Source organism: Bos taurus, chromosome 14, assembly GCF_002263795.3.
Source record: "Bos taurus isolate L1 Dominette 01449 registration number 42190680 breed Hereford chromosome 14, ARS-UCD2.0, whole genome shotgun sequence".
Lineage (NCBI taxonomy): Eukaryota > Metazoa > Chordata > Mammalia > Artiodactyla > Bovidae > Bos > Bos taurus.
Genome location: NC_037341.1, coordinates 69,814,413 through 69,840,886, shown reverse-complemented (window position 1 = coordinate 69,840,886; position 26,474 = coordinate 69,814,413). Strand labels below are relative to the sequence as shown.

The 26,474-nt window shown below is 36.6% G+C and overlaps 1 protein-coding gene across 2 annotated transcripts in view; it reads right to left on the bottom strand.

The window, feature by feature from the left end:
* VIRMA (vir like m6A methyltransferase associated) overlaps positions 1 to 26,474 on the bottom strand; it is a 64,156-nt gene that overhangs the window by 5,141 nt on the left and 32,541 nt on the right. Inside the window, exons 9-21 of one of the 2 annotated variants that reach the window (NM_001205426.1) lie at positions 24,960 to 25,451; positions 23,802 to 23,956; positions 18,369 to 18,451; positions 16,061 to 16,154; positions 15,371 to 15,915; positions 14,617 to 14,852; positions 13,909 to 14,161; positions 11,678 to 11,895; positions 6,148 to 6,280; positions 2,935 to 3,087; positions 2,329 to 2,489; positions 1,386 to 1,482; positions 133 to 299 (exon numbers count right to left, since the gene is read on the bottom strand). In NM_001205426.1, the coding sequence (NP_001192355.1) occupies positions 133 to 299; positions 1,386 to 1,482; positions 2,329 to 2,489; positions 2,935 to 3,087; positions 6,148 to 6,280; positions 11,678 to 11,895; positions 13,909 to 14,161; positions 14,617 to 14,852; positions 15,371 to 15,915; positions 16,061 to 16,154; positions 18,369 to 18,451; positions 23,802 to 23,956; positions 24,960 to 25,451 (2,787 nt within the window). The remainder of the gene's footprint in view (positions 1 to 132; positions 300 to 1,385; positions 1,483 to 2,328; positions 2,490 to 2,934; positions 3,088 to 6,147; positions 6,281 to 11,677; positions 11,896 to 13,908; positions 14,162 to 14,616; positions 14,853 to 15,370; positions 15,916 to 16,060; positions 16,155 to 18,368; positions 18,452 to 23,801; positions 23,957 to 24,959; positions 25,452 to 26,474) is intronic. The other variant, XM_005215688.4, reaches the window with a different exon arrangement.

Sequence of the window (26,474 nt, the reverse complement as noted above, 5' to 3'; positions counted from 1 at the left end):
TTCAAGATGATATTTATGACTCAAATATTACATCAGTGTCCTTTTCCCTTTAATAGTCACGTGTTTTAAATTACACTAAAATAAATAACCTTACTTGATTCCAATCAAGATCTTCAGCAAAGTATATTTTACCTTGAAGTTATAAAGGTCTCGTGCTTGTGCTTCCCAAGTTTGAATCCTTTAGTCGTCTTGGTTCTTCCAGGAGATGACGGCTCTGACAGAAACGAGCGCTCTAATTCTGAGTGTAAGTCAAAGTCACTACAACATTTTTCAGAGAGCTCAATTAAGTCAACCTTTACCTGCAGTCATAAAAACGAAACAAAATGAAAAACAGACCTTAAATGCAGCATATTCATGCAGCATTATACTTTAAATGTAACTATTAATGTAACATTTGAATATAGCAATTCCAATTTCCTATAAACTATATTTGATTCTCATAAGAAATTACAGGTCAGCCTCTTTCCTTCATCTTTTCAAAAAGCAACATCATTGGTAGTTTAAAAAAAAGAAAGTCTTAGGAATTCAGCTGCTTTTATTTCAGGGGTTGGGGGTGGGAAGTTAGCATTCTTACTCAAAGGAGGACTATTAGTCTGAGATCTTTGCTGCCTGACAAAGAACTCAGGGTTTCTCTATATAAATTAACAATGGAGTATCTCCAGAACTTTCCAAAAGAATCTGAAATAACACACTCCACAAGCCTTGTACATCACTATGTTATAAAAGAATTCTGTACCACAGATCCCCAAGTTTAATGAATTTAATGAGGTTCCAACCGAAGTCAACTTTCAGAGAATGAAAATTATGTTTAACTTAGGTTTTATCCACATTAATTAAACCTAAAAGACCAAAGTTGTGGCTGCCATCATCCTCCCTAATACATCTATGAGAAGCATAAAACAGACTCCTTTAAAATCTTTATTTATACTTTTATCTATACAGTATTAAGTTAATGAATGTCAATTCCTGTTCGCACTATATTCCTTTAGCAAATGTCTTTTTACATTTCCCCAAATTAAGAGCAGATACCACAACCTATTCTCCTTAAACCCCAATACAGAAATCAATTATAATTTTGTCAGATACTATTCTCTATCCTACAAATATAAGAAACCAAAGTGCTTCAGAGTACTTATGCAAAAACATGATTTTCCCCTCATTCTCAAATATACAGACCATTAATTAGAAAGAGGCAAAATCAGTAGCATAAAAAAAAATAGTCCTGGACACCATTAAGTGGGCATCTGACATAAAAATAGTGCAGTATAATCCTGAGACAGACTTTTGACAGCCATAAAATGTCATCTATTTTAGTGCTAACAACATGCAAAGAAACAAAAAAAAATCAACAATTTTTCCCTAAATATTTAGTAATAAAATTATACCAAATCCAGATCTGTATCAATCTCCTCAGCCTGAAATGGAGTGAACCACATAGATTTCAACTGATCATCCATGACATCAGCTAGCACATATGCAGTTCTAGAATAGAAAAAGTATTTCTTAAAAAGCAGAATTCCAAAATCAAGTATATTGGCTTAACTTCTAAGTAAAACCTGTGAACAACAGAATTAAAAATATTACCCTCTAAAATATTAGCAAAATTAGCACTTCTAAAAAGACTCCTTCAAAAAACTACTTAAGAATTAAGTATCCTTAAAAACTAGCAACTTGGAAATTAATCCTTTTGTAACAAATTTTGATTTTTCAATAAAATAAAACAGAGACCTAGCTTTCTTTCCAAAAAGCCAAATTTATAACAGTATACCAATGTGCAATTTTTCTAAATTTAGAGAATAATTTCACCACATTAAACACTCATTATCTCTAGAAGGACAGTGCTCCAAAGATCAAGAGGCATAGCCTCTAGACCAGGGATCAGTAAACTATGACTCTATTTGGCCAACTTGCTTTTGAATAGCCTGCAACCTAGGAATGGGTTCCACATTTTTAAAGCTTTTTAAAGAAAACCAAAAGAAACAAGCAAAAAGCTATAGAAGTGTGTGCAGCAGAGACTGAGTGTGGCCTGCAAAGTCTAGATTTTTCTTGCCTAGCCCTCACGTGTGTGCTGCGCTGTGCAGGCTCCTCTGTCCATGGTATTTTCCAGGCAAGAATACTGGAGTGGGTTGCCATTTCCTACTCTAGGGAAATCTTCCTGACCCAGGGGTCAAACTCTGTCTCTAGCATCTCCTGCACTGGCAGGCAGATTCTTTACCACTGTGCCACTTGGGAAGCCCTTACAGAAAATAATTTGCTGGCCTCTTCTAGATCCCAGCCATTTGCATGTTTCCCACTATCTACTCAACCACAAAACACTGCTTGTTTTACCTGTTGTTAAACAGATTCTGGAGAGATTCTGGAGCTGAAAGTACTGGTTCCACATCCTGGTCACCAAGAGGTAGAGGATCACCTGATGACTCTAGCATCTGCTTAAGTCCAACCACACTGTCCAACAGAGAATCCAGACTGTCATCATCTTTTGAATGCTCCTAGATACAAACAAAAGCAGAATAAGAAAATGCAGGTAAAACTTGAACATGTATGCCCATAATCTACTGACTCTTTAGTAGAAAAGGTGGTATTCCATTACTAAGAAATTTGGAACACCATCAAGAAATTAGCACTATTATACATATTAAAGTAAAACAAACGCCAAAAACACTTGCCATTTTATTTCTAAGTAACGGTATCAGGGGGCACTCTGCATTCAAACAATAGATCATTCAAAAAGTACTGCCTTCATGTACTCCTTAAAATTCATAATAGTATGGAGGACTTCACTCCAAATCATTAATTCAGAGCATAAATACCCAACTGAGAGGTCACTATTTTTAAAAGTCACTAGGAAAACTTGTACTAGTCAAATTGAGAAGAAAGTATGTCTTAGGAAGGAGCTGTTTTTGTTTCTGGTTTTTTTGTTTTTCTTTTTTTTACCAAAACAAGCTTCTCTAGTTCAAGGAACAAATTTTCTGGACTTTCTTCTTTGCTTTGTAGAAGCTGTTTTAACTCTGCAGCATTAATACTCATCGTCCGTGCTGAATGAGCTCCCTCTACTTCCATGAGACCACTATCGTCTCCACAACATCCCTGTAAATGTCACACACAAGTTAAATTTGAGAGCAGAGAAATTTGCAAAAATGCTTCCAAAATCTCTCAGATATTTAAGATTGCGGCAATCTTCCCCTCAGTGTTTTGGTTTTTACATCAGTACAAACGGCTGGTTTTAAGAATTAGTCAGCTCAAAGCTGAAACAAGTTTTTCTTTACAACTCACAAAATAAACAGGTAAACACATTTCTCAACAAAAATATCCAATGACAAACACACTGGCACTTGCAGGAAACAGAATATACTAATTGATACTCAAATTAATAAAAATGCTGCTATAACAGCTAAAAATGCTGAACTTCCTTTTCTGGAGACAAGGCAAACAACTAAAGAAAACAGGAACCATATATTTAAGACTATGTGTTGTCTACAGATGTCATAAAGTTATTATTTTCTGCTTTAAAAAATATGCCACACAATAAAGTGAATGTGGGAATGGTGAAAAAAATTCACCACACAAAGCAAATCTCAGTTCATGATGATAAATCCATCCATTGTCACATATGAAAGAAAACTTAAGTAGTTTCAAATTTAACACAGCCCTGTTTTAAACATCTCAACATGAATATCGGTCCCACCAATTCTGATGCAGGACTTAGTATTTTTAAGTTAACAGTAACATTAAAATTCGTTTGTAGCTCCTACCATTTTTCCTTTAACTGGACACATTTCAGTGAAAACTAAATGAAAATTATTCTGCACAAATTTCCACTCAAACTGATACTGTGCCTAGAGCACACTTGCTCCTTTCAGTAAACACTAGACTAAGGAGTCATTTACATGACATTAAGGAACAGGACATGCAATTTTAATGAGAAATTCAATAAACCATATGTCTACAAGGGTTTTACCTGCTCTGTTTGGAAGTGGTGATAAAGGATATGTTGATGATGGTCTACCTTATGCTTTATTTTTTTTTTTGATGTATGAATTAACAGACTAAATATATTTCATAGAAAGAAGTATATTAATGAGATCACAAATTATCAAGGTATCTCTCTGACTTTTCTCAGTTATTCATACCACTTTAAACAGGTGGGAAGTTCAGTACAGCTGAATCAAAAAGTATTATATGTTAAATGTTGGTTGCTCAGTCATGTCCAACTCTTTTGTGACCCCATGGACTACAGCCTGCCAGGCTCCTCTGTCCATGGAGTTCTGCAGGCAAGAATGGTGGAGTGGGTAGCCATTCCCTTCTCCAGGACATCTTTGAACCCAGGTCTCCCATATTGCAGGCAGATTCTTTACCGTCTGAGCCACCAGGGAAACATTATAATGATTATTATTTTTCAAGGTCAGGAAAAGCAGAATAACCAATTTTTTAAAGAGAAAAACTATGAATTAATTAAAATATTTGGAATAAAATTTAAAAATAAAATATTTGGAAGGATACAAAATTTTACCTCTCCCTCCTACCTTGCTTCTTCATTATTATGAACAGAAATTGAACAAAATAAAACACGTTTTAAATTCCTGTTATTAAAAACAGCCTTAGAAAATCTAGAGTCAAATTTAGCTTAATTTGAAGATTGCTCTCTCTATATATATACACATACATTACTGTGAAAAGTAGTAAAAGAATTTCTAAGGAGATTTTTTTTAATCTACAAAGTGATTTCAGGAAAATGAAAATTCTATGAAATATATGATACCACTTCAAATCTCCATAATCATTTGTCAAACGCTTTAGCTATTAAACTATAGAAGACACTATGCAATTACACTAGGAAAAATCCAGTAAGACATGGTCTCTGACCTAAGTGACGTTAACACTCAGGTAGTAGAAGAGGAAATGCTAAGTAGGCATATAAATGATCTATAAAAAGAAATCCAGTAATATGATGTGAAGTATACAAAAAGAAAAGTAATATTAACAGGCTTCGCAAATTAGGGTGTGTTAAAATAGGCACTATAAATAGATTACAGTTTGACCAGACAGAAAGAGAGACAGAGAGAAAACAACAAACTAACAGAGGCATGGCCAAGGAGATACACGTAAGTAAAGGAGATTTACGGATGGTGCCTCCCAGTAAGGGAGAAGTGGTTGCAAAAGTAGCTTTTTGCCCTACAGTGAATAGTCTTGAATGCCATGCTAAAAAGTCTGGAATTTATTCTATAGACACCAGAAGTTACTGGAGAGTAGAGTGATATGATCTGCTATCTGCTTTAGGAAGTTATGAACTCATACAGAACTATTCAGAATGTACCAAAGAAGTAAATGCTTGGAAGGAAAAACTGGAAAGAAAGTTGATACAACACTCTGCAAGAAAATATCAATAGACAGCTAAGAGTTATACAAAAACTGAACATAAATTCTGGAGTGGGAAAGGGCAATAAGCCAAACAAAAAATTCACTAGAGGGGCTCAAGAGCAGATTTGAGCTGGCAAAAAAAAAGAATCTGTGAACTTGAACATAGTCAACTGAGATTATCCATTTTAAGGAACAGAAAGGAAAACATGAAGAACCATGTGCACAGCCTCAAAAGATGCTTGTGGAGATACTATCAAGAGTACCAACACAGGCATAATAAAGGGTCTCAGAAGAGGAAGAAAGAGTCAGAATAAATATCTAAAGAAACGGTGACTGAAAACTTTACAAATTTGATGAAAAACATTAATTTACACTTTCAAGAGGCTCAACAAACTCCAAGTAGAACAAACTTAATCCACCCTTAACACATGATCAAGAGCCAAAAACAAAGAATCTTGAAAACAGTGAGAAGTGACTCAACTAATAAAAGATTAACAAGTGATTTATTGTCAAAAACCATGGAAGCCACAACGCAGTAGGAAAACATTTTCAAACAGCTGAAAGAATTAAGAATGATACCTAATAAACTCTACTCTTAACAATCTATTTTTTTAATAAATCAAAAACCCATACTTTTAGTGAGGTGAGGACATATGAAAAAAATAGAATGTAAGTTCCAAGTTCCAAATAACATCATTCCAAGATATTTTTGAACCCAAGTGATTTTTTTTAACATATACATTAAGTTTGTAAATATGAGAAATACCAAATACATATATATACACTTACCATTGTATCAGAATTAAGAATTTGTCTCATAAATTCCAAAAATGAAGATGCAAGTTCACCTGTGTCTTTACTAAATGTGCTGACCACTCGTTTCAGTAAACTATGCAGAGCATTACTATTTTTCCTTAAAGAACTGTAAATAAAGAAAATAGAGAGGCAATGTTTTAAAATTTGAGCGTATAAGTCTGGCATGAGAAATGAACAATCTCAGTTCAGACAAACAAAATTTAGTAAATTAAAATGTTACATTTCAAGAAATGTAAAAACGTACTTTGGTTTATCTGTCATACAAACCATGTAACAAAGCATTTCTTTTTATAGTTGATACCTCCTTTTAAAGAAGATAGACTTCATAAGGGTGTCTCTCATAGCTCTGGCGGTAAGGAATCCGCCTGCAATGCAGGAGGTCCAGGTCTGCTCCCTGAGTTAAGAGGAGAGGCCTTGACAGGCTACAGTCCATGTGGTCACACAGAGCTGGACACAACGGGCATGCATGTACACAAACGTCAAAAACACAGAAAGAAAAAAACTCCCCCAAATAACAAAGCTACAAAACTTAGCAAATAAATTCACAGGTTCCTTTATGAACACTTTTTTATAACCTGGGGATTTCTCTAACATAAGGAAGTTATAGCTGTCTTGAAAGCCTGCTGCTGCTGCTGCTAAGTCACTTCAGTCGTGTCCGACTCTGTGCGACTCCATAGATGGCAGCCCACCAGGTTCCGCCGTCCCTGGGATTCTCCAGGCAAAAGTACTGGAGTGGTACTTTTGCACCATCACCTTCTCCGCTTGAAAGCCTAATTTATATAATAACTACAAAGAATGATTATCTTCATGACAGTGTAATCTGACAGAAAGAAATCAAAGGTATCAAGTAAGCATCAGTAAACTTTTTATGTAAAGGGCCTAACGATAAATTATTTTAGGCTTTACAGGGTTATACAGAACTCAATCTGCCCTCTATACAGAATAGTGGTCTCAGTCACAGCTACTCAATGGCTAACGTAGTGGGAAACCATCTGTAGACAACACATAAATATTGACTACGTTCCAATAAACGCTGGATTTGGCCTGTGGCCCACAATTTACCATCCTCTTATAGAGAGGTTTCAGTATAAGAAATAATCATGCTATGTGTCCAAAACCATGACAATACATAATCCTGCTAAAATTATGCATTTATATAGTTCTTAGTTGATCAAAATAAAATTTCAAGACTTGGATAAAGCAATACAAAATGGAGAAAGATAAGACTCGTGCTCATGAGAACTTTATAAAATAATGAAACAGACAAAGCACAATAAACAGGAATGAGATTAAACATAGAAATAGTACAATCAATGGAAAAAGCTTAGGTTAAAAATTGGATTATACCAATTACTAGCCTTTACTTATAACTTTAAGAGAATGAGCCTTATTTAGATGGCCTATCAAAAACTGGGGTCCACTGCATACCCTTTAGAATGTCTACAATTAAAAAAGTAAACTAGCAATACTAAAATCTGGTATTTTGTCACTCAACTTGTAGTGAAGTTGTCTATAAAAGGGTGGCACACTAGACTGCTGGGGTGATGGCTTTGCATGGAAATGTGATAGTAGATACATAACGGTCAAAATCCACACAACTGTATATCACAAAACATGGATGAGGTTACAAAGAAAGGGGGAAAGTTAGAATCCACCCTCTGACACTGTATTAGAAACAAAATACTTGTATGGACTCATCTTTTAAAATATATACATACAATAAATAGGTGGGAAAAAAAGTGTAGATTTTTTTGGTAAATGCATGAGTTAGGACACATATATTTCCCAGCCCTAGTCAACGAGAAAAACCAAAATTAGTGATGTAAGTTGAACAACAAAATAAATAACGACATACTGTTCAATTAGTACACAACAAAAAAACTTAATGTCCACAAGTCTATATGGATATAAATACCCAAGTAAGTAAATAAATGGGGAAAAGTGATGAATTCATCCTTACAGAGGATAATTAAGTGAAAAAGGAATAAGAAAAATAGGAAATCACTCTTAAAACACCATGGGCTTCCCCTGATGGCTCAGCTGGTAAAGAACCCGCCTGCCAAAGGAGGAGACACAGGAGTCACCAGCTTGATCCCTGGGTCGGGAAGTTCCCTGGAGAAGGAAATAGCAATCCACTCCAGTATTCTTTCCTGGAAAAATCCATGGACAGAGGAGCCTGGCAGGCTTCAGTCCATGGGGTTGCAAAGAGTCAGGTATGACTGAGTGTGCATGCACACACACACACACACACATTAAAACACCACAGTAATAATTGACATGTGCCAAGATTCACTGATGGATAATAAAATGACTGGATGAAAATTTTAAGTAGAAACAGGACATTTACAGTCTTGAAGTATATTATCAAAATGTTTAGTTTAAAAACAGAAAATTAGTAAGTTTGCTGTGCAGAATCCTAGCAGACAGCATCTCAGTTTGGTGACCAAGGTTAGTTATCGCCAGTAATGCATATTTCCTGATATGATGTACTTAGAACATTACTAGAAAAACTGGTAAAATCTAAGCAAGTTCTGTATTTTGGTTAACAGTATTATGTCAAGTTTAGTTTCTTAATTTTGACAAATATTCAATGGTTATTCAAGACATCAACGTAAGGACAGGGATAAGGGTAAGTTGGATGAAGGGTATATCTGAGCTCTGTACTATTATTTTGTAATTTTTCTGAAAGTCTAAAATCATCTCAAAAAAAGTTTTTTTAAGTGAGGCCTTTCTCAGGACTAGAGGATATAGTCAGCTATTTATTGAAAAAGCCAGATCACACTATACCTCTGCTCAAAACCTCATAATGGCTCTCGTGTGTCTGTGTGTACGTTAATCGCTCGGATGTGTCCAACTCTTTGTGATCCCATAGCCTGCCAGGTTCCTCTGTCCATGGTATTCCCCCGGCAAGAATACTAGGGTGGGTAGCCATTTCCTTCTCTAGGGAATCTTCCTGTCCCAGGGATCAAACCTGGGTCTCCGGCATCGCAGGTGGATTCTTTACCATCTGAGTCACCAGGGAAGCCCAGTGGCCCTTGTAAGTAACTCTAAAGGCCCCCGATGACCCCTTCCCTCACCTACCCATTACCTCTCTGACCCGGGGCCCTGTCATTTTCCAATGTGCTTACTCACTTTAAGAGCAACCACCACAGTCTCCAGGCCATTTCTCAGACAAGTTAGGCATACCACATGCAGTTGCTCTCCCCCAGCATATTAACATGTTTCACTCACCTCCCTCAGTTCTTTGTTCAAGGGCCACCTTCTCAGCGAGGACTTCCCTGATTACCTCCTCAAACTTCAAATGACAACTCTCCCCCTCACTTCAGCACTCGCTATTCCTTTACTCTATTTTATATTGTTTTATAACACACTGTGTATTTTATTTACATGTTGATCATCTGTCTACTTCTAATAGAATGAAAGCATCGAGAAGACAGGGATTTTTTTTTTAATTATTAAATCTCCAGCACCTAGAGCAGTGTCTGGCCCAGAGGAGGGCATTCAACAAATATCTGTGAACTAAATGACTCTAACATTCCTTCATAATGCCTACTATGAACCAGGTTTCTAGGTGCTGGAGGGAGTACAGTCAAGAAAACACAGTCCCTGTCCTTGTGCAGATTATATTCTATTGAGGGAGACAACCAAATACGCAGTAAGTCTATATGACATAATGTCAAAATATAAAGGGGTATAAGGAATGGGGACACAAAGGATACACATTTTAGGCAGGCATTTAGGCAGGAAATATATTGATACAGATACCTGAGTGAAGTAAAAAAATAAGTCCTAGAAGAAACTAGGGAAAAAGCATTTTAGGAAAGAAAAAAAAAGGTCTAGAAATAGGAATGAGCCTGACAGGGAGCCAAATTGAGGATAAAAGAGCTATGAGAAAAGTCAGAAAGATAAGCAAGAGCTGGACTGTACAAGAGCCCTAGAGATCAATATCAAGTTTGAATTTTGCAGTTCAATGGAAAGCCAACAGAAGGATTTAAGCAAAATAATAATGACACATACCTTGTTTTAAGTTTAAAAAGATCAATCTGAGCGCTAAGAAAATATTTTTTATGGGGACAATACTAGAAGTAAGAAGAGAAGACTGGAGGCTATTGCAATGGGTCATATAGGCAAATACAATGGAGGGGACAGGGGTGGTAACGATGGAGGTGGAGAAAGGCGATCAGATTCAGGATGTTTTGAAAACATAACGTACTGGACTTCCTGACAGACTGGAGGCAGGGAGAAAGGAAAAGAGAAGCAGCGAGAATCTTCACGTTTAACATTTACCAAGTTAAGCAAGACAGAAACATGTCTGAGGCAAGAATATCAAGAGCTCTGCTTTCATTCAGCTTGGGTGTCCATTAGATGGCTAAGTAGAGACATCAAATAGATATATGAGTTACATGGAGCTCAGCAGAAGGATCCAAGCTGAAGAAACAAAGGAAATAGGTTACAATGACTTACATGAACCTAGCAGAGCCAGCTTTTTTTTAAAAACTAAGTTTAATTGGATACGTAGTGTATAAGACGAGTTTTAAAGGTAAATATCTGGGCAATAGGAAAAAAGACATTTAAGAAATAAAATTTAAAGACTCTGGCGAAAGACTGGGAGGTGGCAGGGGGAGAACCTGCATGTTCAGCAGGTACCATTAACTGAGAGAGAGTACAGGAGGACAGGCTAAGCAGGGGGAAAGATGGGAAGCAGCACCAAGCACTCTACCTGGAACCAACGTTATAAGAATTGATGAGAGGCACAAATACATGTTGCCTAATCCTTTTGATCTCATAATCCTACACACTTCTACGAATTCTCAGGGAAACTAAGTAGTAGCTATCTATCTCCCTAGTGAAGAAAAAGACGAGGGCATGGATAGCAATGGGGAGCAGAAATTACACCTGAGAGACTGAGCAGCATGAGATTTACATCATTTCAAATCCATTTCAGATCAGCCACTCCTCTAGAGAATAAAACACACAGAATCAGCACTTTCAGCTTCAGAGTCCAGAATACCACACTACCATCATCTTTGAAGAACTAGAGGAGTCTATGCCAACCAAACAAGTATCTTCGAGCACTGAATTAATGACACCGGAATGATAAGATTTCCTTCTCAATTTATATTACCTAAAGATTTTATTACTAGTACATTTCATTGCTAATGAATCTTTTCCACAAATTCAAAATTTCTCCACATGAAAGAAACCGTACCTTCCACCTTCTACAACATCTATGAATCAATTAATATGGGGGGATTAAAATACAAGAAAATAGTAAATTTTTACCACTTCCTGGTGGCTCAGTGGTAAAGAATCCACCTGCCACCGCAAGAGACGCAGGGTCAGTCCCTGGGTTGGGAAGATCTCCTGGAGAAGGAAATGGCAACCCATTCCAGTAATCTTGCCTGGGAAATCCCATGGACAGAGGAGCCTGGCGGGCTACAGTCCATGGGGCCGCAAAAGAGTCAATTAAGTAACAACAGAATTAAATTAGATAAAGCATTACCTTTTTAAATGAAATAATCCATAATCATGCTCTGCAAGAAACATCATTGTTCTGACACATGTCAGTAAACAGCTGTAACTGCTCTCAGAGTTAGCTACCACAGCCAGGAGACAGTCACAGATTGAGGCCATCAGTTCTTTGTTTGGTAGAGAATTGGAGAGTTGCTCCAGTTCAGAAACAGAACCTTCAGAAGAGTTTGGCAAAATTAGTGCAATGTCCTGTGAGGGAGGAGGGGAGTTGGGGAAAAAACAGTTTTTTTAAATGATTGTCACTATCACTTCGAGCTTTTATTTCTGAAATACACAGCAATCAGTACTTAATAGTTATTGAAATAGTATAATTATTATCCCATCCCAAACACAGATTCAAACACATTAAATACAAAGGAGTTGTTCTGCCCTTCTACAAAGGTTAATACAAGGATACGCACCTAAAGAATTTGCTTCAGTGTTTCTACTTTGTAAGACTGACACCTAATCACTTGGCAGCGGAACCTGATTCACAGTATTCTTATTTTAAAAGAACATCTCTTTGAAAAATTTTTCCTTCTGGCTTATACTAAGTGTAGTTTCTATGTTCAAATGGTTAGGTTAGTACTTTGGGTATGAAAATATTTTAAATTATTATATTTATTCATCTGAATATTTTTAAATTTATAAAGAAAGCATTCAGAGAAATAAATTTTAATAAATATATCCATACTTGAATTTAAAATATCACAAAAAGAAATGGATGGAACGAAAAAACATTTAGGCACAATCTTCCAATATTTTCCTCTCGTTTTTATATACATCTAAAATTCAAGTTTTTCAATGTCAGCAAGTTTACCTAACAATAACTAAAAACCCACACTATTCTTTTTACAGAAGTAAAGCAGACTTTACAGAAACATTTTTAGGTATGTGTTATTGCCTTTAACCACTTCAATACACTGGAAACCACTATTCAACTTGGGTTAAAACTATAAAACAAAGCTTGAATAGAAAGGAAATACAACTAGGTGAGGCCAGCCAAGAATGAAGTTTATGTGATCAGGGTAGCTAGGATGCTGAACTGTTACTCAGCATGGTCATACAACTCAATATTAATTATAAAACAAATACCAGCTGATTGGACATTTTGAGGTATAAAGACTTAAAATAGCCTTTTTACCAGGTCCAAAACTATTTTCTACCAGATCTCCTTTTTGTGAAAACAAATCACACAAAAAATGTTCCTTCTTGACTTGAGTGTTAAATGTAACCAAATTGGATTTTTTTTTTTTTAGCTAGAAAAACGTAATCTTCTAATATGTGTGTGCTTAGTCACTCAGTCATGTCTGACTCTTTGCAACCCCAAGGACTGTAGCCCACCAGGCTCCTCTATCCACGAGAATTCTCCAGGCAAGAATACTGGAGAGGGTTGCCATGCCCTCCTCCAAATCTTCTAATATGGGATCCTATTAAAAATACTCTGCCTGGAAAAATCACATTCGATTAATTAGATAGTAGGAGCATTTTGACAAGCTAAAATCCTATCAGGCAGAGAAATCTATGATGATCCCTGTAACAATGGGCTTTAAAAGTTAAAGCAATTCTCATTAACTCATGGAACTACCAATTGGAAGTTAATAATAGGAACAGCAGGAAGAAGTACTACTACTTCTAGTCAACATCTATAAGCACAGTAACCTGAAACACACTAAAACTGTAGTAGGCTGTGATGCCTTCCAAAGTTGCAAAGACTTCCCTGGCTTCCCAGCGGTTAAGACTCTGCACTTTCCTGGTTGAGGAACTAAGATCCCCATACCTTTAGGAATGGCTAAAAAAAATTTTTTTTTAATTAAAAAAAAAAAAGCCCAAACAAAAAAATATAGTATTAATTCAACCAATCACAAAACTACAATATTCAAGAATGAATCAGTACAGAATATAATTGGAAAGAAAATGAAACTACCAGATATAACCAACCCCAAAGAATACAATGGCACACAGAATAAATACCCAAAGACAGTATCTCATAAAGACAATGAAAAAACCTCTTTAGAGAAACATGTGATGTACAAGGTCAAAGAAAGTTATGTAGCACCAAATCATTTTATTGTTGGTTCAGTGGTCAAATATCCCCCCTAAACTATAATATGAATAATGAAACAGATGAGATCTTTTTGTTAGCAGCCAAGAATTACATCAGGAGAAGTTGTTAAAAAATATATACACCCACAAAGAATTTATAAAAATAACTATAAATACCTGATCACAGAGAGACTGCAAAATGGATGTGATATATTCAACACACTGCTGACGAATAACACTGTCTCCAGGAGACCGCACCAAAACCAACAGATCCTGGAATATCTCTGCATATCTTTCATCACCTTTAATAGTTCCACTAATTAGATGCAAAATAGCTAATTTACAAGCTTTGTGTGAAGCCAGAGCATCAAGAAGAGCAAGCAACCTGGTGGTTTGGCTAGTATATTGTTTTTCTTTATCTTCTGAAGTGCTGAAATAAAATCAACACATTTAGTAAACAAAATTCTTGATTTTAAGGCATTACTTAGTAATTTGCTTTTTCAACACGTATTATACAAATCTTACGTAAAAAATTTCATTCCTTGGGTATGACAACTCTGGAATTTTACAATTACTATAAAACTTTGTAAATTTGGGTTTTCAATAACATATTTTCTTAAATCAGAGTACTTCACAGTTCACTTTTCCAGCACCCTAAAACTTGAAATATTTCAAGGTATCTTGCAGATAAAATAATAGCTTTCTAATCAAAATTTACCTTTATATATTCACATATACATGTGCCTATGCTGTGTGTATTTTATATGTACACGTATTATCTGAGCATTCTTAAGCCTGGTTTCCAAAGTCTAAGTTAATTTTTTTTTAAAGTATTTGTGTCAAAAATACCTTGAGGAAAAAAATTTTAGTGCAAAATGAAAATACCTTTGCAAGTCTTCTACAATCAAATCCAACACAGTTCTCATAATCAGAAGGGCAGTTGGTGAGGCAAGGTCACACAATTGAACACAAATACGCCGTAACATATGTTGAATGGGCTGGCAGGTTGTGCCAGAGAAAGAGCGAACTATTTCTTGGAGCAACTTTGCTTGAACATGAAGGTGCATGCTCCACAACTTTCGGGTGTTGAGTGCCACTGATATATCATGTGGCTCAATAACCTGTTAAAAAAGTATAATGTGTGTGTACGTAGATTTTTTTTAATATTTATTTACAATCACAAAAACTGTTAAGGAAGAACTATTATGAAAAGAACATCTTTACTGCATGCTTAAAACATTTAATTTTCTGTTGTACAATTAAACATTTGCTTGAATTCATTGCATCTAATAAAAAATCTTATTGTTCTCAGGTTAGCAGTCAGTAGAGCAGAGTCCATTGATGAAGCAACCTAGTTAATGGTGGGGGAAAAAGATTTAAAAACAACAAAAGTACAAGTATACGTAACAGCATAATAAAATTCACATTAACAAAAATTTATTTAAAATGTTACTCCCATGTTTCCTTAGTGACCAACTTGCTTCAGTTTTTATCTCACCCTCATCCAGGTATTTTATGTCTTTCTTAGGGGAAGGAGATGAGGGGGTCTTTTGTTTTTGTTTTTTTAAGAAAAACCACTGGTTTTTAAAAAAGTGTTATTGCCATCATTTATAAGATGCATGTTATATGGAAGTGATACCTGAGTTGTTTGCATGGGCAATGGTAGAGGCAGCAGCTCTGAAAGGAGTATGAGTCCAGAAAAAAATCCTTCAGGAACCTTCAATATCGAAGAAAGAACTTCTTTTAACATTAAAGACCAAGTATTGTTAGCTAGAGTCTCTTCTGAGATAGTGAGCTTTTCATTAACTCCTTGGGTAAAAGTCAGTAAGATATCAATGATATCATTCTGAATTTTCTGTTCATCACTATCCAAACGACCTGAGAGAGGGATAGAGCACAGGAGCATGTGTAAAGTCACAAGTGCTGAAGGAACACGCATGTCCTTAAACTCAAAGGATCCACCTCTCAGGAGTTCCGTTAACATAGTTTTAAGAAGAGTGAGTGTGCAGCGAGCCATCGAAATGGTAGTAACTCTGTGAAGGGTAGTCCCCATGTTGACATGGAGCCTCCATGGCTGAGTCAGAATACTGTTCAATTTTTGCAGCACCCGAATAAAGGTGTCCATTCCTTCAGCAGAAAAAAGCTGAATGACAGCAAGATTCCATTTCAGGTCTTTCTGTTGACCTTTACATAAATAAGGGAGAAAAAAAAAACAAAAAACTAATTACTTAAATATTAATCACTGGTTAAGATTTTTGAATATTTTATTTAATAAATGATATTTACACTGGGCTTTAAAAATAGTTTTTAAGTATAGTAGCCACATTACCTTCAACAGGGGGTGGGGGACAGGCCACATTACAGAGAACACGCAAGGCAGTAGTAAGGCCAACTCCTTCTGGGGTCATCAAGTTATCAGTATTCTTCAAAAATAAAAATGAACAGAAACTTTAATTTCTTAGTACCTATCAGACCCAGTGAAGGCAATGGTTAAAAACAGGAGTTTCAAGTTAAGTACTTACATCATTTTAAACTTCCTTAGTGTACTTAAAACATGAATAAAGCTAATGAAGTTTTAAAGGTTATACAATCTTTGGCATATGTTGTATCATATGTGACATTATGTTTATAAAATGAATAACTGCTGACACAAGTATATTAAAAAGTACTGACTAAAAAACAAAGGCTACATACAGATAGGTATGAACTCTCTGTGTTAAGAATTTAAAATAGCTCCTTTTTGGATACTCTTTCTATATATCCGTTTTTCCAAAAAGGAAGCAAGGGATTCTGATTTTACAGAGCCCTGTGGGTACAAAAACCTCTTTCAAAATTGATGAAGCATCAGGGAGTGGTTTAATACTACATAACATACATTTCAAAAATACCACAAGAATCTAGTAATGATGGCCATTTGGGGCATGAAGAGAGGAAGAAGAAATACAGTTACCTATGTCCTTAGCACCTGCCCCGGCTATGTTTTCCTGCCAACAAATAGTTACACTTAAGTTGCCTTATTTTTGTAATTTTCAAAGAGCAGCATATACACGGTTTAAAAAACTTGGAAGAAATACGACTTTAAAATGTTACTACTTCAGCCTTTAAACCTCAGAGGAGAAACCTAAAAATAAGAAAACCCTTTTCCTCATGTTTCCCACCACTGTAGCTCACCCGGTAAAGAATCCGCCTGCAATGAGGGAGACCTGGATTTGATCCCTGGGGTTGGGAAGATCCCCTGGAGAAAGGAAAGGCTACCCACTCCAGTATCCTGGCCTGGAGAATTCCATGGACTACGTAGTCCATGAGGTTGCAAAGAGTCGGACACGACGGAGCAACTTTCACTTTCACTTTCCCTACCTTGGGTTATCTTTCCCTCTAACTTCTTCCTTGCTGCCTTTCAGTTATCCCACAAGTTACTTAAGGCAGCAGGGAGTCACAGAGTGACGTTTCTGTCTTAGATCAGCTGTTTTTTAGCACACCTTAGAGAGTTATTTATAATAACCATACTTAACGGGACAAGGATTTACATACAAATTAAAAATTTTAATTATAACATGCAATTCAAATTTCTAGCGCTGAACTTTTTACTGGTTAAATACTTTAATCCAAGTCCTCTGGTATTTTACTGGATACTTAATATATTCTCCTAACTATGCACAAGTACCCTAAATACCTGACCATCTAAATTTACAGGACACAAATGTACCTCTGCTAAATAAAAAGACTGAATATAATCAAAAACTCTAGATCATCTTTGAGGCATAAAATAAAGAACAGAAGAATATGATGGCATTGTAGGAGGTAAAAGTACTCTCTGGGGGAGATGGAGGAAAAGGATAATTCAAGGTCTATTCTGCCCCTCTAGTTTAAAACTTCTTATGCATCATTTTAAAAGAAAAAAAGAAGGAAGAACACCTTTAAAAAAAAAGAGCACTTTTTTTTTTAAAGCACTTAAAAAGAAGAGCACTTTTAAAAAAAAGAAGAGCACCTTTAGTCCTTCATCCTATGATACACACTGGATCAACCAAGGAGCAAAGAAAACTTTTTAAACTTCCCCAACTAACAATGTTTTGATTATAACAAAGTTTTGCATTATGAATTACTTGACTTGTATATGAATTTTTCAACTGTAATATTATGAACTATATGATTTTTCAACTCTCATGAATTACTTCAATTGCAGATTGAAGTAATTTAACCATCCCAAATGAACAAACAGAACTAGTCCTCATTCCAATTATCTAGAATTAACTCTTATCAATTTTCACCTAAAAATTTTGAGGGATATTCTTTTTCAGAAAGTTTAACTAAAACAATTATATATCATATTATCATAGCATTTAACTTTAAAACATTTTTGTAAATGTCACCAAAATGGTAGGTGATATTATTCTTATTTGAGAAGAAAAAAAATAGGACAGAATCTGGCAATAGAAAGCAATATCGTTGTGGGCATCTGTGTTCATGTATACACACAATCACATATCCATCTATACCCACTACCAATCTATACCCACAGGACTAGTAAATCAATCAAGTATACTTAACTACATTATCTATACAAGTGATTTAATACGACATTACTATATACTACCACACAGTTCCATAAAATCAAGACACTTTTAAATTTTACTTACCTGTTTAACATATTCAATTAGGTTTGGGATGCAGTTAATCTCAAATCTAAGGTTTTTCAGAGGTTCAAGCCACTTGCCAAGTTCTTAAAAATGAAAACAGTAATTTACAACATAATATTTTAAAATAAAAGCCTTACAAACAAGCCTTAATAACAAAGGAAGTGAAGGTATTCTTTTCCAAAGACATGACACATTTTTAGATTGCAAAATCCATGTTCATTTCAATGGAGTGATTTTTATATAGGAATTATGTGTCTAAATTATTTAAACAAGCCTTAAAATGAAATGTAAATGTCATACTATACTGGTTTAGAAATAAGAAGCTATCACTCTTAGTTATTTGGCTTCTGAAAACTTAAATGTTTATATGATTAAACCGAACTATCTAACTAAACTGAATTTTTCTATAGCAATCAACTTAAAACATTAAAACAATTATAAAATTAACTGCCCATAAACAAACAAAATAACATAGTGCTTATTCACCCAATACTACCACTGATTCCCACACCTCCAAAACAGCATGCACAAATGTATTCATTTCTAACAGGATCAAACCCATGGAGGAACATTTGCTGAGGGCCTTTTCCTGTGACACAAATTTTAAATTTTGTCAATTTCCTAATCTGCCTTTACAAAAGTAAAAGTGATCACTCTCACCCCTAAAACAGTAACAGGAAACTTTGTTTGTGGAAGAAATACATGAAATACACCATTTATTGCAACTGAACCGCCTAGAAGCTATGCCGTAAAAGTGAAGTCAAAGTATTAGTCACTCAATCACGTCTGACTCTTTGTGACCCTGTGGACTGTTGCCCGTCAAGGTTCCTCTATACATGGAGTATTCCAGGCAAGAATACTGGAGTTGGTTGCCATTTCCTTCTCCAGGGGACCTTTCTGGCCCAGGAATAGAACCTGACTATCACCAAAAATGTTTTTCTAAAAGCGTTCTAATGTAATAATTTCTAGACACTTATTAGAAGAACTGACGGAAACTGCAAATAGGAGTCGTCTCTCCTTGGTACTACACTCCTTTTTAGGATTACAACACTTTACATCTGAATATTTTTCCTATACAATTTTAAATTACCTCTTTCATGTATATAGAATATATATTGCTCAAATGAAAGATAAAATGAATAATAAATTTAAGCGTACTCATCACCCAGAATATGTACTAAAGCATTAGTAATACCTTTGAAGATGCTACACACCCTCTTTTTGTAAGGGCATACTTTGAGGGGGAAAAAACAATCTATTTTCAATATGGAAAGTTGAGTTTAGTATGCAACTTTTACTGGTAACACTTTAATCTTTTTAGGATTAATCCTAAACTTTAATCTTTTTAGGATTAAAAGAAAAAGAGGCCTGGGATTTCCCAAGCAGTCCAGTGGTTAACACTCCTCACTTCCACTGCAAAGGACACAGGTTCCATCCCTGGTCAGGGAACTAAGATCTAAGATCCCACATACTGCACAGCATGGACAAAGACAAAAAAGAGAAGTGGCCACATGCTATCCTGACAACTACTGTGTTAAATTTTCTATTTGGCTAGTTTGAAAGCCAAGAACAAAAATAAAATAATAAAAACCTATAATTAAATACCTTGAACTTTTCAAAACTACCCACATAATAAGGTTCAACTTATTATAAACCGTATGAAACTAAACCATGCCCATGGGGCCACCCAAGACGGGCAGGTCATGGTGGAGAGGGCTGACAGAATGTGGGCCACTGGAGAAGGGAATGGCAAACCACTTCAGTATTCTTGCCTTGAGAACGCCATGAACAGTTGGAAAAGGCAAAATGATAGGATACTGAAAGAGGAACTCCCCAGGTCGGTAGGTGCCCAATATGCTACTGGAGATCAGTGGAGAAATAACTCCAGAAAGAATGAAGGGATGGAGCCAAAGCAAAAACAATACCCAGTTGTGGATGGGACTGGTGATAGAAGCAAGGTCTGATGCTGTAAAGAGCAATATTGCATAGGAACCTGGAATGTTAGGTCCATGAATCAAGGCAAATTGGAAGTGGTCAAACAGGAGATGGCAAGAGTGAATGTCAACATTCTAGGAATCAGCGAACTAAAATGGACTGGAATGGGTGAATTTAATTCAGATGATCATTATATCTACTACTGCGGGCAGGAATCCCTCAGAAGAAATGGAGTAACCATCATGGTCAACAAAAGAGTCCAAAATGCAGTACTGGGATGCAATCTAAAAAATGACAGAATGATCTCTGTTCGTTTCCAAGGCAAACCATTCAATATCACAGTAATCCAAGTCTATGCCTCAACCAGTAATGCTGAAGAAGCTGAAATTGAACAGTTCTATGAAGACCTATAAGACCTTTTAGAACTAACACCCAAAAAAGATGTCCTTTTCATTATAGGGGACTGGAATGCAAAAGTAGGAAGTCAAGAAACACCTGGAGTAACAGGCAAATTTGGCCTTGGAATACAGAAAGGCTAATAGAATTTTGCCACGAGAACGCACTGCTCATAGCAAACACCCTCTTCCAACAACACAAGAAAAGACTCTACACATGGACATCACCAGATGGTCAACGCCAAAATCAGACTGACTATATTCTTTGCAGCCAAAGATGGAGAAGCTCTATACAGTCAGCAAAAAACAAGAGTGGGAGCTGACTGTGGCTCAGATCATGAACTCTTTATTGCCAGATTCAGACTTAAATTGAAGAAAGTAGGGAAAACCACTAGACCATTCAGGTATGACCTAAATCAAATCCCTTATGATTATACAGTAAAGTGAGAAATAGATTTAAGGGCCTAGATCTGATAGATAGAGTGCCTGATGAACTATGGACTGAGGTTCATGACACTGTACAGAGACAGGGATCAAGACCATCCCCATGGAAAAGAAATGCAAAAAAGCAAAATGGCTGTCTGGGGAGGCCTTACAAATAGCTGTGAAAAGAAGAGAAGCGAAAAGCAAAGGAGAAAAGGAAAGATATAAGCATCTGAATGCAGATTTCCAAAGAATAGCAAGAATAGATAAGAAAGCCTTCCTCAGTGATCAATGCAAAGAAACAGAGGAAAACAACAGAATGGGAAAGACTAGAGATCTCTTCAGGAAAATTAGAGATACCAAGGGGACATTTCATGCAAAGATGGGCTCAATAAAGGACAGAAATGGTATGCACCTAACAGAAGCAGAAGCTATTAAGAAGTGGCAAGAATACACAGAAGAACTGTACAAAAAAGATCTTCAAGACCAAGATAATCACGATGATGTGATCACTCACCTAGAGCCAGACATCCTGGAATGTGAAGTCAAGTGGGCCTTAGAAAGCATCTCTACAAACAAAGCTAGTGGAGGTGACGGAACTCCAGTTGAGCTATTTCAAATCCTGAAAGAAGACGCTGTGAAAGTGCTGCACTCAGTTTGCCAGCAAATTTGGAAAAGTCAGCAGTGGCCACAGGACTGGAAAAGGTCAGTTTTCATTCCAATCCCAAAGAAAGGTAATGCCAAAGAATGCTCAAACTACCACACAATTGCACTCATCTCACACACTAGTAAAGTAATGCTCAAAATTCTCTAAGCCAGGCTTCAGCAATACGTGAACCGTGAACTTTCAGATGTTCAAGCTGGTTTTAGAAAAGGCAGAGGAACCAGAGATCAAATTGCAAACATCCGCTGGATCATCCAAAAAGCAAGAGAGTTCCAGAAAAACATCTATTTCTGCTTTATTGACTATGCCAAAGCCTTTGACTGTGTGGATCACAATAAACTGTGGAAAATTCTTCAAGAGATGGGAATACCAGACCACCTGACCTGCCTCTTGAGAAACCTATATGAAGTCAAGAAGCAACAGTTAGAACTGGACATGGAACAACAGACTGGTTCCAAATAGGAAAAGGAGTACGTCAAGGCTGTATATTGTCACCCTGCTTATTTAACTTCTATGCAGAGTATACCATGAGAAACGCTGGGCTGGAAGAAGCACAAGCTGGAATCAAGATTGCCAGGAGAAATATTAATAACCTCAGATATGCAGATGACACCACCCTTATGGCAGAAAGTGAAGAGGAACTCAAAAGCCTCTTGATGAAAGTGAAAGAGGAGAGGGAAAAAGTTGGCTTAAAGCTCAACATTCAGAAAATGAAGATCATGGCATCTGGTCCCATCACTTCATGGGAAATAGATGGGGAAACAATGGAAACAGTGTCAGACTTTATTTTTTTGGGCTCCAAAATCACTGCAGATGGTGATTGCAGCCGTGAAATTAAAAGACACTTACTCCTTCGGAAGGAAAGTTATGACCAACCTAGATAGCATATTCAAAAGCAGAGATTTACTTTGCCAACAAAGTTTCGTCTAGTCAAGGCTATGGTTTTTCCTGTGGTCATGTATGGATGTGAAAGTTGGACTGTGAAGAAAGCTGAGTGCCGAAGAATTGATGCTTTTGAACTGTGGTGTTGGAGAAGACTCTTGAGAGTCCCTTGGACTGCAAGGAGATCCAACCAGTCCCATTCTAAAGGCGATCAGCCCTGGGTGTTCTTTGGAAGGAATGATGCTAAAACTGAAACTCCAGCACTTTGGCCACCTCATGCGAAGAGTTGACTCATTGGAAAAGGACTCTGATGCTGGGAGGGATTGGGGGCAGGAAAAGGGGACGACAGAGGATGAGATGGCTGGATCGCATCACCGACTCAATGGATGTGAGTTTGAGTGAACTCCGGGAGATGCTGCTGGACAGGGAGGCCTGTCGTGCTGCGATTCATGGGGTCGCAAAGAGTCGGACATGACTGAGCGACTGAAGTGAACTGATTATAAACTTAATACTTCATTCAACATTTAGAAAATAATACTTTTATCATTTTTCACTTGAGAATAGCACACATGTGTTAACCACAAATGGATTTCTAAGTTGTACTCAGAAATAAGTACATATTCAAAGAAAACACACACCTAACAAACTGTACTTCTAAACTCCTGTACAAAACTGAACTTCTGAGTTCATCTTTAATTCTGTTTTGATTAGGAACTTCAACCACCCATAAATTTCCATGACTTTCCAGAAAAAGGTATTTTCAACAACTTCCTAAAAAAATCTTTTTAAGAATACCATATAAAATACCTCCAGAAAACGTGCTTTAACTTATACGGAAAGTTAACCCAAGGTGTTACTAGGTATATTATCAAACAAGATAAAGCCCCTGGTCCCAAATGGCAAATACGAACTGCTGCTACTGCTACTGCTGCTGCTGCCGCTAAGTCGCTTCAGTCGTGTCTGACTCTGTGCGACCCCATAGACGGCAGCCCAACAGGGTTCCCCGTCCCTGGGATTCTCCAGGCAAGAATACTGGAGTGGGTTGCCATTTCCTTCTCCAACGAACTACAGATAGTCAAAGGCTTTTTTTTCTTCACTTATCATAAATGCTTAAAATAAGATCAAGTGCCATACCTTGCAATTTAGCATTATTTTCGTCTGCTTTACAAAGCTTCAAGAGAGATGCTGCATGCTGCTCCAACATTTGGACGTCGCTGGAAGACTGAACCACCACCAAGATAAGTATGCATGCGTAATTATAAGCGACTGACTTCTTAGACTTGGAATCACTGAAACAAAATAAGGTTTTAAAGGTTTTGGTATGCAAATAATTTTTTAGGAACAATTTTTTAACTGTTTTTTTTTAACTTGGTTTCAAGAAGATCAAGGAAATTTACCATGAAACATTACAAACGTTATGAAAACAGGAAATCACATTTTAGTTTAACCTCCACTTCACCTGAAACCACTACTTAAAAGTATATTAATAACAAAGCACATGTATCAAAATGGAAAGTGGAATTCTATTACAAAATATGATCATAACTATAAAATATGAGTAAGTACACTTCATCAGCAATGAAAGATTAGGAAGTACACTTCATTAATCTCCTTTAAAATGTTTTTTCCCTCTGGATATACAGGAGAAAGTGTGATGAATCAACCTACCACCGTGATTATTCAGACTTCCACTACAGAACTATAAAGGTATAGCTAGGCATAGAAGCACTCTTGTTCGCCTTTTACAGTCCTCCCAAGAAATCAGTCACTCAAGGGGTCATATCAAGACTCAGATGCAAAGGACACCACAGCTTTGTATGGCACGAACCAGGAGGAACGAGTTTCTCTTCTCATAGACTAAAACCCTGTGCCCAACAGGGCAAGGTCTTCAAAAACCACCATCATTCTCAAACTCCCTCATCCAGTCAAAACACTTCTAAAGTCAGAGCATCATGAATAGCTTAGCAGGTGAAGGCAGAGCCACCAAGACAGTCCTCATGACTCTTAAGTTGTATTATTTCTGTGTCTTATGACTCCCCTCCACAAAAATCAGGAGTACTATAGCTGCAATCTTTGTTAACTCTGTGGGGAAACCAAAGAAGCTACTATTTCATTTCTTTATATCCACATCTTAGAGAGTTCATCATTCTAATCCTTGATTAACAAGTTATAGGCTATGTAAAAAAATTATAGTTTTTATTTTCAAAACAACACATTCTTTCAAGAATCTACCCCACTAGTGATGTAGTTTTCCAATAAAACAGGAAATTTAAGGAGTAAGCATAAAATTACCCTAAGGCTTCTTTGGAATAGTACTCCATTAGTGTAATAAGACTTTGGAGATTTTTCTCAAGACTGAAAACATGGCCAACAGCTGATCTTCCCACAGGATTAAAAGTAATCAAGTAAAGGTTGTGCAGAGTTCCCAACAGATCTGAGTGGTCAGTTTCTTCACTGGCTGTACAATGCTGAAAATGGCTGAACAGTTCTGTAATACACTGCAATGTCTGTGTGGAGTCCTGCAGCCATAAGGCAAAGGCATCATCAATAACACCATCAGACTGGAGACCGTCTTCTTCATCTTGATCATAAAGATGACAAAGAGCTCGGATCAACAAATTTGTTGCTTCATATTCTGACATAAAAAAGAGAAGACCCTTTTGTGACTGTGCAAGGAACTTTAAAACATCTTTTGTGGCCTGCAGCACACCAGGATGTGCACTTGTCACTGGAATCGACAGGAGCAAAGTAACCAACTCCAAGAAGTGATGACTGTGAAGATACCTGCAGAAGAAGCAACAAGATAAATGCTAAGTCAGCGCACAACATTTCATTTACTCAGTTTTCATTAGACAGGTAATGTTAAAAATTTTAGCAGCAATAATCCTTATCCTCAGCAATATACTGCTTTAATTAAAAACATAACGTGAACAGCAAGTCTTCTCTCCACGGGACCAAATGAAAGTGAAAGTTCTATATGGCTTTTTCCTAGCATTCAAAAGAGGTTTAATTAGTAACTGTTGACAAATTTTCTCTTTCCAGAATCAACCTTGACTTTAAATTCTGGGCCTTCTTTCCAGGCCATTTATCAAATGCCCCTTCCTTTTTAACCATGGTCCTACTCAACTCATGGCATATCAGTATATCTGAATTCATGCATCTAGGAAGAATACAGTGCATATACTATAAAAAGCATTTGGTATATTCAGATTTACTACAGTATATCTGAACTGGTACTTCTAGAAAGAAAAAAAGGTCAAATTATCCATCTTCAGTACTTAATACAATAGTACTCTTTTATTACATCCAAGAACCATTTTTAGTACACACAGTTTTAGTAGAAAAGGTATGAATTTACCTAACACCCCTAACAGACACAACTGCTACTGATACAGAGTATTTTCATTGTCGTAATAATACTCTGTCCATCTATGCATCCCCCAACTAGCTCCCAATTCCTGGCAATCACTGATCTTTTTACTGTCTCCATAGTTTTGCCTTTTCCAGAATGTCACATAGTTGTAATCAAAAAGCATAAAATTGCCTTTTCAATCATATTTCTGCTTAAACGCAGGCTTCTGTATCATGAGGAAAACACCTGCAGTAAATGCTCACCACAAAGGTAAACACCTCTACGCTCTTAAGAGCACCCTTAACCACCTCATGGAATGTTTCGAAAAGAGTTAACATGGCAGGCCTCAGAATGCTTATCTTAGAAAGGCTGGTCCTTGGCTGGCCTCTAGGGACTTGGACTTTGGGACAGCTTCGACCTATCAACTGATAAGAATACTCACTGCACATAAACTG